Source organism: Manis pentadactyla, chromosome 14, assembly GCF_030020395.1.
Source record: "Manis pentadactyla isolate mManPen7 chromosome 14, mManPen7.hap1, whole genome shotgun sequence".
In the NCBI taxonomy this organism is placed as follows: domain Eukaryota; kingdom Metazoa; phylum Chordata; class Mammalia; order Pholidota; family Manidae; genus Manis; species Manis pentadactyla.
Window position 1 is genome coordinate 63,293,266 of NC_080032.1, and position 13,363 is coordinate 63,306,628.

Sequence of the window (13,363 nt, forward strand, 5' to 3'; positions counted from 1 at the left end):
CTCTCTGTTCTCATTTTCTCAGTCTCCAGCTCCCTGAGGCTTCTCTGAAGTGCAATGCCTTTCAGGATTACTCAATGTTCTGGCAGCATAAATTCAAGCCTAAACTCCACCTACAGTCTTACATTTCCTCCTAAGCGTTTAAGTGCTCTTTAACCTCAAGCCCTTTCCCCACAGGAAGGAAGCTGCACTGAGAGACCAGCAGGCTGGCGGGTTGGCGGGGGGGGGGGCGGTGTTGGTGGAGTGGGGCAATGAGTTCGGGGGGTGGGGGGACTGGTCCTGGACCCTGTTAGCTCAACTGTCAGGAGAAGGCTAACAGACCTGAGCCAAGGCTCTCAGACTCTTTAAGAGCAAAAGCATCTGCCTATTTTGAAACACCCAAATTGACCCTACTTTTCACATTCATCTCAACATTTTGGTGATGCCTGTATACCACTGTGGAGAGCTCAAGAAACAGCCTGCCAGTGAGTGGACACAGCTCATCAGATGAATGGAAAGGGCTGAGTTCTCTCGACATGTGTAAATCTGAACCTGAAATATGAAATGCTGGCATACTTGATGGGAGGGACAGGCCAGTGAGTATTTCATTGCCCAAAGATGGAATTCATGGCAGGGCCATATCTTTGTCGAACCCAGGTAATAAAACTTTATGAGTTCTACCCCATGAAATATTTTGTTTATGTCACATGGGTCTGATCTGATGTTTTTTTCTTTTTCTCCACTTCCCCACCCCCATCCTTTTCCCTGCCCTCTTAGTCTCCTGAGGCCTATTCCCTTTGGAAATGCATTAGTTACCTAGGAAACCTTAATGTCATTTTTTTTTATGAGTAGAGTTTGGTGCAGCATAAAGTTAATTTATAGGGTGGTTAGGAATTCATGTCACGACTGGTGAAATAGGAGACTTTATTATGATTTCTATATCCACCTGTGTGGTACGAATACATACTTTCCCTCTATTATTATGGGTAATTTCTTGAGACGTAATTATGAACATACATGCTGTTTCACAAAACGAGTTGACCCATTGTTCAATGTAATTCCTTATATTGTTCAACATAAGCCTTAGAACATAATTAGCAATAACAACGAACCAATAATATACCAGGTAATCTGTTCAGAGATGAAGGACACGGTGGAATTTCCTTTTAAATGATGAGGTGGCTCTGCCTTGGAGGCAAAGAATGAATAAGATGAGATTTTGAAATACTTCAACTATGTGTTTCATGTCTTTGAGGTCCACGTTAGGGAAGCTCTATAAATTCTAAATATGTTCACTACTTCATCCTACTTATTTCTTTCTCTCTTTGTCCAAAGGGAAAAATATAGAGCTGTGAAGATACAGTAATGAAATGTTTAAAATGGCTTATAAATAACCAATGGGACATTCTAAAAGTCAAGCTTTTTCTAAAGGCTGAGACCAGGGAGGTGGCAGTGTAAGAACTATTAGATTCAGAGTTGGTGCTTACACTACCAGGCACTCCATGGAGGGTTTTTAATAAATCAGTGCATTCATTCTCATACTACTCCTATGAGGTTGGCATCCTTTCTGCCAGTTACAGATGGCTTCTGAGCCCAGGAACCTGTCCAAAGACCCAATTCCTAGTGAAGAAGGCAATATGGAACCCGGGTTTGTACAACTCCAAAATCCAATCTTTCCGAGAATTCTAGTTCCTGATCTGTTCCTGTTTTTTGTTTTCCTGGGGCAAGTCACAAAGAGCTTGCACCCACTCTTTCCTCAACTATTAAATGTGGGGATGGGACACAGACCTGTCAGAATTTGGATTTTAGTACCCCTGTTCTGGTTAGAGATCAGTGCTGGTAACAGCCAAGCTGTGCCTTCTCAAGAGGATAGAAATTTTAGGGAAGACCTGGGCTTGTTGAATAAACAAAGTCACCCAGTTTCTGTGGACAACTGCACCCACTTTGAAAAAAAAAAGAAGATTGCCTCCCAGGACTCTTCAGGGCTTCTGGGTGGAGTTGCTAATTGGCACGACAGCCCGTCTGACTGTTGGTTAATAAAGCTATAGTTAGAACGTAGGTAGTAATGGGTGGGCAGCATAGAAATCTTCTGAGTGCCAGGAGCCAAGTAGCACAGACTTTCTGGAGACCCATAAGTCCCCAGACCCTATGCAAACACCTTTGCCATTCCCTGTCATTGCTTCAGAAAAACAGACTTTTCCAGCTCCATCAGCTCCAGTGACTGTCTGAGCTCGTGGGGTAGAGGATAGGCAGGGTAGAGCAAAAGAAAGTAGCTGCAGCCATCCTGCCTAACCTCTCCACAGTGCCCTCCGGCAGCAGAAGAGGCAACGCGGAAATACTTTAGGATCAGCTAAGGTGTGAAGGAGAGCTTAGCAATCTCAAAGGCAGGAAAAAAAAAGACAATGAAAGAGGACATTCAAGAAGAGCCATATGAACATGGAAAATAACCAAGCTTGCCTTTACCAGGTATGGTCAACAGAGGAGAGGGTCCTTGGAGGCCATACGGCCCAATTCTCTTATTTCCTGAGGTCAAAACGTCACAATGAATTAGCCACAGCAGCTACTGCACAGGACCTGTCCCTTGCGACATGCTGAGCACCCTCGCCTTCCCCAACAAACAGTCCGCTTCACTGAAACATCTAGTAGATGGATACTGCTTTTCACAAGGTAAAGGCATAATTTGTTCCAACATTTCCATTCTGTTTCTGTTCAGCGTTTCAACCACAGGGTGGTGCTATTGCAAAAGGTAAGGGTGAGCAGGCAGCACTCCAGAAATTTGCTTGAGGAGAGAATTTTAAAGGGGGCTTTCAAACGCTAGATCTAATTCCTGCTTTCACAAACCACTTTCAGGAGTCAGTGCATTATGCTTGGATGCAGCAGGGAGAAAAAGAAAGTTCAGCCGCCTAAAAATACAGTCAACAGATGGACGGCCAAGGCCATGCTCATGGAGTGAATCTGGAGAGAGGCAATTATTGCCTAGCTAATCAAAAAAGCCCTCGTTCTGGATGGACTTCCATACCCAGCATTGTCCCTGGCACATGAACTCACCAGCATGCTTCCCAGCTCTGTTCTCTGCTTTAACTATCTATACCACTAAGATTTTTCTCTAGTTAGAAAAGCTGGATTTGCTTGGAAGTCACCATGTTCTGCAGTTCCAAAATGAATCTATATTATGTTCATCACTATCTTTAAAAAAAAACACTTTTCTACTCCTTTTTCTAGCCACCGCACCCTGTTCTTTGATCACCTTACCACTCTTGAAAGTAAAAAAGGAAGACATGGGCATTGGTCTCTAGTCCTCTTCAGGGGGGAGAAGAGAACCTTTAGCTCTGAAGCAGAAGGCAGCTTGCCTGCTCAAGGGAGGTTGCGTGAAAAAAGTCTTCCGGAAACGAGCCGGTGGCTTCACGTTTGGGAGAAAAAAATGACAAGAGGGCATCTGAAACGCTTTGCATCTGCCTGCTTCTGCCTCTATTCCTCTCTCCTCCCCTTAGCCCCTCCCTCCCTTTCCTCCTCCCAAAGGCACCACACATATTTGGCAAGATTAAGGTGTCACCTCTCATATTACAAGGCACTGTTGATGGCACGCAAACACGGGCCCACCAGCTCAGGACAAAAACCCCTCCTGCTGGGAACCAGTACAAACTCTTCCTGGGATCACCTGGGTCCTGGCAAAGTGAGGCGGCTGGTCAATGCAGGGCGTCCGCACAGCAAACCGGTCTTAAACTCACGGCTGCCTTTTCTTCTTCATTTTCCCTTCCGATTTTTCAAATTTAAGTTTGCCCCGCTCCCTTCGCCTCCTCCCTGAAACTGCCAGTGACCGAGGAGCTGCAGGCCGACCAGCCCGCACATGTTTTTAACCCATTCCTCGCTGCAGCCCGAGCCAACCACCACTTTCCCTGAAATCCTGGGGTCACGGGAGGACCTGGAGCTCCAGAAAACAGTCCCTAGAACTTGGCCGGTGGAGCTGAAGCTGGGGCCTGAATCCCTCTTTTGACTACGGTTCGCGGGGAGGGGAGAGGGTGTGCGGGAAGTGAGGGAGGGTAGGGAGGCGGGCCGAGCAGAGGGAGAAAACCAGAACCCAGATCACGCCCAATCCAAACCTTCATGGTGCTGTGTGCCGGGTGGAGGGGACGACTCGGCAACCTAATCTGGCCCGGAGGAGGACCTCGACATTTTGGCACAAGGGAGGCACTGAAGGAGACCCTGCTCTTCCCAGGGACCGCGGGAAGCGGCTCCCCTGGGCCTCAGTGGGTGCTTCTGGCTGTTTTCGATGTGGCATCCTGCGTCTGCCAGGATAATGACGAGGCAGGTACAATCTATCTAGTATGCAGCCCCCAGACTCCCCGTTCCTTCCTACCTCCCCTGGGGCCCCGCAGCCTCTCTTTGCGCCGCATTCGGTCTGATCTGGTTGGCACAGTGCTGGTGCTGCTCGTGTTTGACCAAATTCTCAAACAAATCAAAAGAATGTGGATATCTTGAACCTGACCCTAGCTGAAACATACAGTGGGTCGCTGGACACCTAGGACAGAAGGCAAGGAGGAGATGGGATGCTTACTCACTCTCCTCCCCCAGTCGCGTGTGAGTCAAAAGGTCCTGGCAAGAAATGGGGTGAGGAGTGGCTGAGACGGCAGGGAGGAAGGGGTGGGGGCCTCGGAGGAGAGGTCCGCCACGCCACCGCCGGGGAGCTGGACAGGAGGCGACTAGGAGCACAAAGCCACTCCCAGGCTCTGGATTTTTCTTTGGCTTCTATGTGACGTTTTCTCCCCCACTTCACTCCACGACAAACGGGCGAAAGAAAGATGACTTAATTCTAAATTTAGAGAGAACGATCTCAGAAGAAGTGGAGTCTAATGGGCAGCTATAATCATCTCAAATAAGAGATTTGGCACAAACCTCCCTCCTGCCCCCAGCATCCTTTCCTCGAATGATCTGTGGATGGGGAATGAGCGTCACTACTTTATGAGCGCTGAGAAGAAAACCTCTTCTCTGTGGCTTGTCTTCTCTGCTTCCCGCGCCGTCCCAGCGTGCAGATGGGTGGGTGCTGGGCGGGTGCTCAGCTGCAGGGCCCCATCCAAGTGTGGAAGGAAGGGGCTTAGGGGAAGTTGGAGGCTGGGCGAAATGGGAGGCTCCGAGCCATCGCTCTCTCCCTTCCACACTCACTCTCGTGCAAACACACACACATACACACACACACACACAGCCGCCCCTCCCTTGACCCCCAGTCCTCCACCCTCCATACCTCTTTGACTTGATCTCCCTTGACGCTCCCGCTGGTGTCCGGGAGCGGCGAGTTCGCTAGGGAGCGATTGTTCTCGGGCGTGTTCATGTTGTGGGGCTGCGGAAGGAGTGCGGGTGGGCTTGATAGGAGGTGGGGAGAGATCGGGAGCTGGAAGGGTCTAAAAGGTTTGGAGGAGGAGTTTGCACAGAACATCCAAGCCGCCAAAGGGAAGGGGCGAGAAGGGCCCTTCTGCCTACTAAAGGAAATCTTAAAAAGAAAAAAGAAGAGCAAAAAGATTTTTTTTCATGAAAAAGAACAATTAAGACAGGCCGAAGACATTAACATGTAACATGTAGTGGAAAGTTGAGTATTTCTTTCTCTCTTTTTTCTTTCTGGATCTCTAAAAGGGAAACCAAGGGGATACTGAAGGTGATACTAATTTGGAAGTTTTTGGTGTTTTTCTTTAAGAGAGGCTAGGTGGCACGACCCCGTCCCGGCCCCGGTCCCGGGGCCCACATCGCGGCGGCGCCGGGGTGCGGGCCTGCGCGGCGGGCGGGCGCGGGGGCGGGCGGCGCGGCGCCGAAGGGGTTAAGGCGCCGCGCGCGGAACCATCTGGCCGGGTTGGCTGGTTATAACCGCGCAGATTCTGCTCCCGGGACTCAGAGTTGAAGGCTCCGCTCCCTACCGAGCAGCTCCGCGCGCGGCCCCGCGAGAGAGCCCAGCGCAACTACTTTCACCCCTTTCTTTCTTTCTTGTCTTTTTTCCCGGGCTGGGTGGTGGCGGCGGCGGGGTGGGGGAGACTTTGATGCCCGAGCTCGCGTCCACCTTTCTCTACATGTCGACGTCCCTGGAAACGGTCACACGGATGCCATGGTTACTTCTGCCACGGTAAGGGGAGGAGGGCGCGTCGGGTGGGCAGGTTTGGGGGTGGGGGCCTAGTGGGGGGCTCCCCAGCGGGCCAGCGCGCCGACCCCCCGCTCCGCAGCCACCCCCGCCCCCGGCGCGGCGCGCTCGCTAACTCTCCCCGGCCCGTGCCTCGCCGAAGTTTGCGCTGGGATCGGCCCAGGCCGAGACTCAGCCACGGCCACCCCCTCCCCGCCGCACACTCACGGACACACACACGCACGCGAACACCCCTCCCCACCTCCTCTCGCGCTCCTCGGCCGCCCGAGAAACCGCCCCGTATCTGGGAAAGTGATCAGGTTTAAGGGACCTAGACTGGCAATGGGGGGCGGAGACGGGAGGAAAGGGGACGACGGAAGGGCAGGAAAGAGATCCGACAGAACTGGCAGCCCCCGCGCCCCTGCTGCTGCTGCGGAGCTGGCTCCCGGCGCATCCCGTAAAAAAAGGGGGCGGCTGCAGAGCCCAGGCGGGGAGGGGGGGAGCGTGCGGCCGCCCTCCCCGGCACGCGCCCCGGACTCCCCGCGCGCCTCGGCTCCCGGGGCCCGGGCGTGGGCTGGGGGAGGGGACTCGCGGCTTTCGACCCGGACCGTCGCTTCCCAGTTTGCGGTGTTGAAACTCCGGGCCGGCGCGGCGTACCTGTTCTGGAGTGCCCTGCCTCCGCCGAAAGCTGTCTCGGAATGACCCGGCACTCCGGGCGAGTCCTGGCCGGCGCCCACCCCGCAGCTCCCCCGCCCTTGTTCTCTGTGCAGATGTTAGAGCTCCGCGCGCGGCCGGCGCAGCGGGGACCCCGCCGCGAGCGGCGGGCGCGCGGGCCGGGCCATCCCTGGGGAATTCCCGGCGAGGAATTGAGGCCGAGGTGTGGGTAGTTGGGAGACCCCGGGACCGGCGGGGCTAGGGCCGAGTTAAAGGGACCCTCAATGGACCAAGCTGTTCTCTTGCCCCGGGTCTCTGGTCATAGTCCTACTGCAATTTGGGAGGCTTGGGGCTGAAGGTTCGGGAAGGAGGGGCTCTGTGGGGGAGGGGACTCTGCTTGCTGCTTTCGGGCGCAAGCGGATGCGTGGCGAGGAGGCGCTGCTGCTTTGCGGGAGCTGGAGTTGGGCCCCTGCGCCCCTCGTCGGCGCTTCAGTGCCCGGACCGGGCAGGGGCCGCTGGCTAGTAAGGATCCCTCTTAGTGGCTCGGGGATTCCAGCTGGAGAAAATGCAGAACCACACCGTCTAGTCTGGACCTCCGGCGGCGGGCGGCAGTTTCAGGGTCTGAGTGGACGCAGCTGCCCAGACGCAGCCGGAGCGCTGGGCTCAGGGCCGGAGCGCTGGGAGACCGCGCGCCGGTGGACTTGTTTATGTGTGCGGAGAGCAGGAGGCGGGAGCTGCCGGGACGGCAAACCCGGGCGGCTGGTACGCCTGGAGTTTGATGTTTGTAACTCAGCCGACTACGGAATGTCGTGCCAGACGACCTGCTTTTTAATAAACAGATGCCCTCTCCCACCCTTCAGAACAGAGCAAGAAAAGCAATCGAAGCCTGCCCTAAGCGTCAGGATGGGAGAAAGTTGTAACGTACAGGGAACTTTGCAACCCGTTCTGGTTTCACAACACTCAGAAATTCTCCAGCACACTCAGCCTGCCCCCCGCACCACCACCTCCCGCCCTCAATTCCTCACTGACATGTTGCACAAAGAAAGTTGAGAGGTAGAATTCAGGAGATAAAATCCAACCGCCTGCCTTGGGCTCAAATGCTTAAACCTGGGTATAGCCTTGGGAGTGGAGGGAGATGAAAGAAATCAAGCTCTGTGAATGGTGGAGGAGGGCAGTCTGTGGGGTTTGCGGGGGGTTGGGGAGGTAAGATTTTGTGTTTGTGAGAACTGTGTTGTAGCTGGAAATGGAGGATTGCCTTGTGTGAATGAGCTCTACTTTTTTATAGAGGGAAATCGAGATCCTGGGGCGCTCTGTATGGTCAGAGGTCTTTGGAAAGTCTCTGCAAGAGGGTGTGGGGGAGGGGGGATGGCCAGAGAGTGGGAGCTGCACCCTGCTCTGTGCCCCGCGGAGGGTGTGCTTCTGAGGAGTCTGTTGGATGGGCATATGTGTGACTGGCAGATGAGAGCATGTGGAAGCATAGGTGTAGCTAATGAGAAATCTGTGCCTGCGAAGGGTGTCAGAGCCGGAGAGGTACAGTGTGTGGAAGACAGATGGCTTGTGCATGCCTGCACAGACACATGGAGTGGGTGTGGCGTGGGATGAGGGCTGTATGTGGGAGCCAAAGGTGGATGGACGCGTGGAAGGTGAGGATTACCAAAGGGATGGGGGGAGGGGTTTCTGTGCAGAGCAGAGTGTGGATTTTATGAGTGTGCACTGGGAGATTTGGCTGGGACGCCATTAAGGCCTGTGGGGATAGAAAAGTGTGGACTCAGACACTCGTTTTAGGGAGACAAGGCATTTGCAGGGAAGGATGCTGTACTGTTTTTTGCCTTCTCCCCCTCCTTACTCCCCCAGAGAGGAGGGAATTGGAGAAGGCATAGAATGAGGGATGTACATTTAAGGGGAAAAGTCCTGTGTGTTAGGACGGGGTGGGGATCAGGAAGTATGTCTGCATAAGACTGGAGTGAGGGGAGGAATATATTTTGCATGCCTACTGCCAGAGATGCATGTTGTATTATGTCACATAATGGGTTTCTTATTTAATAGAGGATTTCACTGTCACCAATTAATATTGATTATCAGTTAACGTTTATGGAATGCCTGCTGGATGCTGGGCCCATGGCTGGGTATGGGGCATGGCACAGTGCCCTGGAAAAATTCCTTCTTGGGGCTGAGCTGACTGCTGCAATTTTGCCAGGATGAATAAAGAGAGCTGATGCTAGTTGAGGTTTCTTCAAGAACTGGATCTTGGGGGACAAAGGGAAGCTGATTTGAAATATATCTGTTTTGTTAAAAGGGGTTAGAAAATAGGGATGATGTATAGTTTTGTGTGTTGGGGAGGGAGCTGGAGGGTGTCACTGTTTCTTGTAGGGGGTGTGAGCTGAGAATTAGGTTATGGAAGGCTGCTTATCCAGGTCAGAATGCAGGTTCTCATACATTTGAGGACTGCGTTTCGGAGAGTGTACAGTGCCTATTCACTAGCAGGGAGGAGACTTGATACATGGAGCTGGGGAAGGGCAAAGCAGTGATCAAGAAAGATGAAGGTTGAGAGTGTTTATTAATCTTTGATGCTTTCTAGGCTGTGAGTGTAAAGATGACCTGGTGTGTGTGTTTGTGTGTGTGTGTGTGTGCATGCATGCACACTATAGGTCTGGAGTCAAGTCACTGGAAGGAAGCCAGCCGGGGGATAGGAGGGGTGTCTGTTCAGGCTCTTACCAGGGAGTGGGGTGTATGTTTTTGCAGGAATTCTGTGTGTCTGAGGAAGGATGAAAACTGTCTTGGATGCTCAGATGTGTATCTAAAGTAAAAAAAGGTGTAGAGAAAAGAAGGGCAGTAGGCTTCAGGGAGCATTTGAGGACTGAGAGAAGCATAACACTGGCTGGGTTCACACCCTGAGACAGCCAGTGGGGTGGCTGGATCGGGGCAGGGAGAGGGGGGTGCTTTCCTGGACCCGGTGATAGGATGTCTCATTTTTTACATTCTCATTGTGGGAAGGCATATGATTCGGGGGCCTTGATTTGAATCATGACATTTTTGAGTTCATGAAACAATATGGGTGTGACATTTTGAGGCACTGCCTTATTTCTAGGGGAAGTTCATTGAGGTAAGAGAGAGCTGATAGAGGGTCTGTCCAGTGATCAGAAGGTCTGGTGGCCGAGGACGGTGTGGTGGAAGTGGAGGACTGCTTGTTGCGAATGCCTTGATTCTACTCCAGTTCTGCCACTTTGGAGCAATGTGACTTTGGGAAAGTTTCCTAATCTCTCTGAGCCTCCATTTCTCCATTTATAGAATGGCAATGTCTGTAATGACAGAATAAGAAGAAAAGTTCACGTTGCTTTTCCCCCAGTCAAAGCTCAGTGAGTTTAGAAGTACAAAGCTTTAATCAAAGATGACGTCTAATTGAATGTAGGCTCTAGGAAAATGGGATCTGCACCCCTTCCCCTTTACAGGCAAGTTTGGTAAAATAATCTCAATGTCCACTGCTCACCTACTGTCTAAACAGAACTTTCTATAACTGCTTCAGTTTACTCATCCATAAAATGGAGGCAGCCAAATGTAGATTATAGTTGATGGTAATCTCCCTTCATGATTGGTCTTTGAACTATTCAGAAGAAAGGTGATCCAACGATCAATGTTACTAATCATCAGACAGGCATTTTCCTATTCTTTAACATGAGCAATGCAGATCATGATGCTGAAACAAATGTGAGAACAGAGAAAATAGTAATTGTCCTTGGCCTATTTGAATAAAAGAAGAGAAAGCCCAGCCATCCTGGGTTACCATGAAGATCCGTTTTTCTCAAGACCATGGTCCTTCACAAGCAGGAGCCTGCTGGGAAGAAGAGGGCCTGGGCTTTGGATTTGTGAAATGCTGTATGTCCAGTGTAGCCAGCTGATACAGCCCCTTTCCACAGAGGCAGAAACGGAGGCACAGAAGGGCACGGAAACCCACTGAAGCCTCTGAGTCCTCCCAAGAGTCAGCACACGCTGTCAACTGCTGGCTCAGAGTCAGGCTCCCATCCTTGAGTTCAGTGGCCATAAATAGTCAGGAGCTAAGCTATTTCCATGAGGCACTAAACCAATTCTGTTGCTTTTCTTGGCGAGATTGGGCCAATTAAGTTGATTGGAAGAGGTCACTGCTGATGGGTCTCACATTCCCCAGACAGGACAGGCCAGCAGAGTTTAATTACATAACATTTCCCATCTCTGCAATTCCCCTCCCAGATGTATCAGATGTTCAGGCCTCTCCTCTTCCCCTCCATTGAGGACAAATAATTGAGCAGGCAGCTTCTGTTTCAGGCTTCTCCAGACCTTTTCCTGAGTTCCCACCCCCACTAGAGGGAATGTAAATCCACGTGTTGGCTGAAGTGAGAGAGGGGAGTCAGGCCGATGCAGTAGATCTTTAAACCCCACCACCCTGCTTCAGGAGCTCACCAGCTGCTGTTTTACTCTTTCATGAAGCAGGCAGTTTCTGGAGGGGGGATGTTGAACTAATGACCGTTGCTAGGGTTTTAGATTTAGTTTTATTTAAAATTGAGGTTGGAGAAGAACCAAATTTTCTACTGGAGACAAGCCTAAGCCCCACTTGGTGCTGCCGCTAAGGGTCTGTGGATGTACTTTGTGCAACAGCAGGCGTGTGCAGAGTGAGAGGAGAGCACAAGAGAATGATCACTGAAGGCTACTGCCCTTCTTTTCTCTATGCGTGCCGGGGGACTTGTGAGCACAGAAGTGGCTCTGGGTGGGCAGGAGGCCTTCATACAGCTTATGGGTAGCAGTTAAAGGGCAACTGGCTCAGACTGGACTGCCATTGTATTGCTTCTTGCAGAAGGGTCATCTTGTGGAACAAGTTGGGAGCCACTTCTTTGAGATCATTTGTATATGGGGATGGAGGACGTATAAGCTTTAAAGAAGTATGAGGCCAGTGTCAACACCCTTCACTCCTGCCTGGACAGATTTCCACTAAGACCCAGGCTGGACAAAGGAAGCCTTTTGGAGGACTCTCTTTAGGACCCATGAAAGCACCTGTAGATGAACCAAGATCATTAAGGTATTTTTTATTGTTGTTGATAGTTTTCCAAATCAGTCTTTCATTCTACTGAGAAATATCAAGGGACAGAGAGCACATGTGTCCCCAGGTGGTCAGAATGCTTTGGTTGGCTTGTGTCCTCTCTGCCCTGGTCTTTCTCGAGCAGTCTTGAGTGGGAACCACCAGCCACCCTCTGTGGCTCTGGGCATCCTACAGGACAAACCTCTGACTATAACTGTGGCTCAGATGGAGAAGAACAGATTGTGAAGTGAAATTAGGTGTGGTCTGTTGTGATTGCTCACCTTTTAGCAGCATCTCCAGAGCACACATTTGTTGAGTTCCAAATCTTTTATGAATTTGTTCAATCAAGGATTTTTGAAAGGATTTAGGTTCTTGTTAATTCAAGGCCAGAGCTGAAGGAGTAAATGGTAGCTTACTCATCTTAAAAGATCCCAGGCTAAGGTGAGCTGAGGGCCCCAGAAAGCCTATTGACTTGGATGTGAGGGACCAAGATTGAAAACTGGGCTCTGTTATTAAACAGCTGTTGTTTTATGACCCTGAGTGTTCTCTCCAGGCCTTGATTTACCCATCTGTAAGTGAAGACCTTGACTTAGAAGATCTCCAAGTCCCATTCCAACTCCACCATCCTTGGATTCTGTAGAGGTCCCATCTTACTACTCAATCGGTGCTAGTATGCCTTGCTTGAAGTGCATCTTGGCTCGCCCTAAATGAGCTCCCATGTTTTTGTCTTTGGGGAATGGCTGAGTCAAAGGCAGAAAGGCATGCAAAGAATTTGCCATAGTGTTTTGTTTTGGCCAAGAATGCTCTTGCAGTTGGCTTTGCCTTACAGTGTGTACAGAGCTGAAAGGGGTTGGGCTTGGCTTTCTGGTAGGTCTGATGCTAATCACCCAGCTTCCATGTGAATGCCTTTTAGTGTCAGTATCTCTAAGAGAAGACACTTTAAATGACCAATGATGATAGTAATGATAGTTAATATTTGAGCATTTTCTGGGTGCCACACATAATTACAAATAGTGATGGCATTATTTCAATGCCCAAAATAATCTCATCTACAGATGGGGAGACTGAGGTTACGTGAGGTTAAGGGATTTGCTTACAGTTAGATAGCTAGATGTTGACATGCTGGCATTCTGTCCTGAAGTCTGTGGCCACCCCAAGCCCATCACCTGCCAGTCAGACTCTGCTTCCTGCATTATGTGATGTCATCCAGATGGAAGATTGTTTGATAGCCCTCTGCAGAGTCTGTCACCCCACAGGGTAGCCTGCTCCACTGGAAGGCTCATTGTCAATGTGCAAGACAAACGTGGAGGCTTTTTAGCCACCTGCTGGCAAGCCTGTGTCAGACCTGTCTTAGCTCCCATCGGCCCTCCCCCTTTACTTCCCGTTCTGTTGACAAGGGAATCTGCCCTTCCAGAATAGGGGTATTGATTTAAGCCACAATTGCCTCCTTGTAAACTCTATAAGATTGGAGCTGGACATCTGGTTTTGATCCACACGCCCACAAGAGGTGGTAGGTCCCAGCATTCTTGAGTCCTGCAATGAGGGTTGCACAGAATCAAAATAAAATAGAGTCTGAATGGAGAACA

The 13,363-nt window shown here is 50.8% G+C and overlaps 1 protein-coding gene across 2 annotated transcripts in view; it reads left to right on the forward strand.

Annotated features, from left to right (window-relative positions):
- The first annotated feature begins 4,081 nt into the window (after window positions 1-4,081).
- Window positions 4,082-13,363, forward strand: part of NTF3 (neurotrophin 3) — a 63,798-nt gene continuing 54,516 nt past the window's right edge. Inside the window, exon 1 of one of the 2 annotated variants that reach the window (XM_057491746.1) lies at window positions 4,082-4,285. In XM_057491746.1, coding sequence (XP_057347729.1) covers window positions 4,247-4,285 — 39 coding nt within the window. In that variant the 5' untranslated portion in view covers window positions 4,082-4,246. Of the gene's footprint in view, window positions 4,286-5,972; window positions 6,083-13,363 lie in introns of those variants that run through there. The other variant, XM_036908676.2, reaches the window with a different exon arrangement.